This window comes from Olea europaea, chromosome 13 (genome assembly GCF_002742605.1).
Source record: "Olea europaea var. sylvestris chromosome 13, O_europaea_v1, whole genome shotgun sequence".
Classification (NCBI taxonomy): domain Eukaryota; kingdom Viridiplantae; phylum Streptophyta; class Magnoliopsida; order Lamiales; family Oleaceae; genus Olea; species Olea europaea.
In genome coordinates this window covers 14,403,423-14,409,120 of record NC_036249.1, presented here as the reverse complement: position 1 = coordinate 14,409,120, position 5,698 = coordinate 14,403,423, and the positions used below count along the sequence as shown (strand labels likewise).

The 5,698-nt window shown below is 40.8% G+C and overlaps 1 protein-coding gene across 1 annotated transcript in view; it reads right to left on the bottom strand.

Moving 5' to 3' along the window:
• LOC111407686 overlaps positions 1-3,286 on the bottom strand; it is a 13,976-nt gene extending 10,690 nt beyond the window's left edge. The window contains exon 1 of the mRNA XM_023037319.1: positions 3,023-3,286. Coding sequence (XP_022893087.1) covers positions 3,023-3,189 — 167 coding nt within the window. The 5' untranslated portion in view covers positions 3,190-3,286. The remainder of the gene's footprint in view (positions 1-3,022) is intronic.
• Positions 3,287-5,698: the final 2,412 nt, after the last annotated feature.

Sequence of the window (5,698 nt, the reverse complement as noted above, 5' to 3'; positions counted from 1 at the left end):
CTTCCACTATTGGAGTCTCCTCCCGAGGCAATACCTCCAATGATGATATTGATAGTTCCAGCAGTGGGTTGACCATCCCTTTTTGCCTCAGGGGCTTTTTCCCTGTCACGATCATTCCTCGGGCGTTTGTCGTTACCGACATAGGAACTCAGGAGTCCTCTTTTAATAAGGGCTTCAATCTCCCGTTGTAGGGCCTTAAAGTTCTTCGTGGTATGCCCATGATCCCGATGGAACTCACAGTACTTGTTCATGTCCCTGGACTCTGGTGTTGACCTCATTTTGACAGGCCATTTCAGTTCCTTCATATCCTTGATCTCCATCAATATATTGGTCTTTGACGTATTTAAACGCGTGAATGACGTCGGGGGAACCTCCTGTCTCTGTTTTTTTCGATGTTCTTCTTCACGGGGGTTCGGGTCGTGCTGTCTTTTATGCTCGACCCTATCATGGGATGATCCAACCTTTCTCGGGTCCAGTGTTTCCTCCATATTTATGTACTTCTCGGCTCGGGTAAGAAGCTCGATCACTGTCTTTGGCAGAGTTTTGGATAAAGACATCTTGAAAGCCTCACACTTTATGGCATATGTGAGGGCAGAAACTGCTGCAGTTATGTGTAGGTCGGGAATCTGAAGTCTTTCCTTGTTGAACCTGGTCATGAAGTCACGCAGGGTCTCATTTTGCCCTTGTCTAAGTTGCATGAGGGAAGTCGCTGTCTTCCTGATGCGTTTACTGCTTACGAAGAAAGCAGAGAACTTGTCCGCCAAATCCGAGAATGAGGCTATGGAGTTGGGCTCTAAGGTTGAGAACCAATCCCTAGCAGCATTCATCAAAGTTTGTGGGAAGGCCTTGCACATCACCTGATCTGGTGCGACCTGTAGATTCATGACGTCCGTTTATACGTTAAGATGATTGATTGGATCGGTGGTCCCATCATATTCTTTGATCCTAGGATACTTAAATCTGTCTGGCAAGGGGAATGTTAATATCTCGGGAGTAAAGGGAGTGTTGGGACTGAATCTTGTCGTCCCTTTGTTGCCCTGAAGTAGGCCTGCCGTAATTCTTTCTTGAATAATCCTAGCGAGTTCCCCGGACTCCATGGTTACTGATCTCGAGGCCGAGGTCACATGTGGTATACCCGAGGCCCCTGCTCCGCCATTGTCAAGGACATGTCTTTGAGCTCGAGCTCGAGCATCAGCCATAAAACCCCCTTGGGGTGCTGGTGTGGGTGACAGATGCAAATTTCTTTGACTTAGCAGCTGAGTTAGTGCGGCGACCTGTTGTCTGAGCTCTTCAAAAGCTCCAGCAGTGACGTCTGCCGGCTGGGGCTCTGGCACTTCTGATGATTCCTCTTGAGGAATAGGGATATCCTCAGGAGGGGGTTGGTTTGGAGCGGATGGGCTTGCTGGTGGAAGACCTGAACGTGTGTTTACCATGGCTTTTGGTAGCGTTTCCCACAGACGGCGCCAATGATGCTACCAAAAATCGTACCTGTAGATTTCCCGAGTTTGATGACTGATGCAAAGTACGAACGTGATCTTCCGATACCTGAAACAAAGGCAACGAGGTGTGTTCTCGTCGCCCCTCCGATGCTTAAGTCAGAAAGGGAATTTTGTGCGTGAGGTTATGTGCTGGAGAACAATGAAAAAACGTATCTGAATAATGGCTCAAGGTTCTGTATTTATAGTAGTAAGTGACATTCTCCTAGTGAGACTCAACTAGCTGGATGTCCTCATCTGTTGGAGTCCTGAATAGTTAAGGAGTTTGTTGAATTCCATAATTATATGTGGGATAGAATCCTTGCGGGAGTTAAGAGTCCTAATTGCGTAGGAATTTTAAAGGGTCAACCATCGTCGGTTGTGAGGGGAGCATATGCCCGAGGACTGTGATGCTCGAGGATAAAATATTTGCAATATGCGAAGCAGCCAGGCGGATGTGGTCGGGCTTAGTGTCTCGAGGATGCATATGCTCGAGGACACCGTAGATGGATTTACAACTTTACCAAAAATAGTCGTTGGGATAATGTGTTGATCGGGGATATTGGAAAATGTCACCATCACTGGCCATTCTCAATCATAACTATTAGCAACAGAAATCGCCAGTACAATCCATAATGAACTAAGTCTACGATGTTCAAACATTGATTTGGAGACACAAATATTTAGTTAGGCCTCGTGTGTATCAGACACATTAGCTAACCTCACTCAGCTGACCGAGGACAATGGTTTACACACACCAAACCTTGTCAACAAAAAGGGGGACAAAAGAGAAGTTAAATCGTACACTGCAAAGCAACAAGCCGCACTCTCTACCCAAACCATCCAGTAGGCAAATATCGTCCTAGACATTGCCACCTTGGGCGCCAGTATGAGGTTCATGCTTCCCTTCCCAAAAGGATGCCAAACCTTCTTAGGGAACATTTACTATCCTAAGTATACTAATATACACATGATTAACCCATCGACCAATTCGAACCTGTAACAAGACCTGGCTGGTGTTGTCTTGGTGCGCCCAATCTCACCAATAATTAGTAAAAGCCTATACATAGTTCAAGGGTACAACTTTTCCATCATTATCAAATTAAGGCGGTCCCCTACAAAATCAACTGCCATAAATAAAATGCACCAGTTGAACAAAAACTCAGTTAAAATTACTTCATATTTTCTCCTTAGCATCTGAGTCCCTTATTCGGCAACTGATGGAGTAGGCTAACCTAGTTCCTATTTTGCAGGATTCAACTTCAACATTTAACAATCAAATATAAATCAATCATTGGACCCATATAATTTAAAAAGCATATCCATAATAATGACAGCAACAATGAGACTTAATTCATCTACACTCTTTCTTTCTAGCTATCTCATATAGTACTCAATTCAAAATTATTCATAATCACCAACGACAGCTTTAGAACTTAAAGAATACGCAAAGTAGGATTCAATCACATAAAGCCCATTTGACTGTGATTTGAATCACATCAATATTTTTATATTCAGTCATAAAGAAAGAGTGAGTAGAATAGGACCTGGGGATTCCATGGGACAGGTCGAGCTGGGCGTCATTAGGTCCAAACTCTTCGCCATCGTTCGACGCCTCAATCACTTGTCCGAACTCTTTAAAGGTCTCGGGAGTTGCTTCAATGGGCTTCAGCTTTATTACAGCCGTAAATTGCTCGTCCGAAGCGGCAGACATTTGATAGTTGGACGAACGGTGAAGCTACGCTGGAGAGTGTGAGAATAAAGATGGGAATTATCGTATGGTTTCCGTCTTGGATTTTGAACGTGGTTTGGGTTGAGGTTTCGCTTACGTAGGCAGTTGGTGGATTTCAAGGCGTCCACGTGGCTGCACGGAGACTAGAGAATATAGCCTTGTTTTAGCCGGAGACAGTGCATTTTGAATATTAGATTGATGGAGAATGTGTGATTTAAAATTAAGAAAAATTCTTGAGTTGCGTATAATATCATTTTATTAAAAAATAGTAATTAAAAATAAGTTTTAAAAAAATGAATTTTCAAAGAATGGAGCTCAAAAAAGTCATAATTTCTAAAAAATCAAATACATCGTCATGGTAATAGTTTAAGTGATAATTATATGATATTAAGTAATAGTTCTATTTAAACTTACGTAATGGGTTAATTTCACAAACGGTCACTGAACTATAGAGAAAATTACAAAACGGTCACTGAAGTTTAAAAACTTTCAGAAATGGTCACTGAAATTTAAAACTTTCAGAAACGCTCACTGAAATTTTTTTTCCAGTTTTTTGGGCTAATTTTGCGACAACTTTTCTATCATTTTCGACCATCAATACTACCAAATTTTGATACCGTTGAAAAGCCCACAATGTTTTCTTCTATTACTACCCAAAATCTCTCTATAACTCCAAGGAATTCGGCCGGAAAATCGCCACAAAAATTGCCAAAAAAATCTGAAAATCTGCGAAAATCTTCAAATTTTTGGGTGATTTTCCTCTGAATTCCGACCACCAAACCGGCTATTTTTGGGTGGTAATTGAAGAGGAGATTATAGGCTTTCCAACGGCATCAAAATCCGGCAAAATTGATGGTCGGAAGTTGCCGGAAAGTTGCCGCAAAGTTCGCCCAAAAAATTGAAAAATTTGCCCAAAATTTCGCCTTTCCAGATAGCCAATTTTGTGGGTTTATTCCGGCCGAATCCTTTGGAGTTTGGGAGAGATTTTTCATTGTAATTGAAGAGGACATTGTAATATTTTCAACGGTATCAAAATCCAATGGTATTGGTGGCCGGAAGTTGCCTCAAAGTAGCCCATAAAATCTGAAAAATCTATCCAGATTTTCTTCTTTTCGGGTTGTCAACTTTGTGGGTTTATTTCGGCCGAATCCTTTGAAATTTGGGGGAGATTTTTGATGATAATTGAAGAGAATATTGTAAGCTTTCCAACAGTATCAAAATCCAGTGGCATTGGTGGTCGGAAGTTGTCAGAAAATTGCCTCAAAAGTAGCCCCAAAAATCAGCCCATATTTTCGCCTTTTTGGGTAGCCAACTTTGTAAGTTTATTCCGTCCAAATCCTTTGGAGTTTGGGGGATATTTTGGATGTCAATTTAAGAGGACATTGTGGGCTTTCCAATGGTATCAAAATGGCAATTTTGGTGTTCGGAAGTCGTCGAAAAATCGCTGCAAATTTGGCCCAAAAAATTTGAAAATCTGGACAGATTTTCCAATTTTTTGGGCGAATTTTGCAACAATTTTCTGGCCGAATTCCTTGGAATTATGGGGAGATTTTGGGTGCTAATTGAAGAGGACATTGTAGTCTTTCCAACAGTATCAAAATTTGACGGTATCGATGATCGGAAATGGTTGAAAAATTGCTGTAAAAGTAGCCCAAAAAATTGAAATTTTGATGACCATTTCTAAAAGTTTTTAAACTTCAGTGACCATTTTTGAAAGCACCTGGAAACGTAAGTGACCGTTACTGAAAGTTTTAAACTTCAGTGACCGTTTTGTAATTTTTGCCTAAGTTCAGTGACCATTTGTGAAATTAACCCCTCACGTAATTTTTTTAATTGAACTTATAAAGTAGATATTATTCAAAGAATAAAAATATCTAACATAAGTCTCATCCGTGTGCAACCACAAGTATTCCCATCTCACAAAAGCCACACCAATGAATACAAGAAACGGGTCTAGACTCTAACAATTATGGCTTCATTTATTCGACATTATGATTTTTATTTAATTTTTTTTATGTAGTGGATCATTCAAGAAGATAACTGCAGAGCATACTAGTATGAGTATTGCTATGAGGATAGGAAAAATAAAGAATAAATTGTAGCTATAGGCCCAAACTTTTTAAACAGTGCAAATTAGTCCAAATAAATTATTAAAATATTAAAAATAACAAATAAAAAAACTCTTTCTCAGTCCTCTTTACCTCCCCTTCCTTACGTCTCCTCCACCACCATCACCGCTGCCAAAATCATTGGAGCTCACACGACAGACTGCTACCATCAATCGCACACACTTATGATAAAACTTTGATACAAATACTTCTCAATTGAAAGAGGATGTAAACCCGTATGCTTCGAACTGTACCAAAATCAATTGCGTGATTCGTGCAAAATTGTTGAAGATCCATAGTTGTAATAGCTTCACCATGATGAGAGGGCGTTGTATGGTGGTTCACGATCATGATGTCCACCACAGTCGTCGACATTTCGCCTG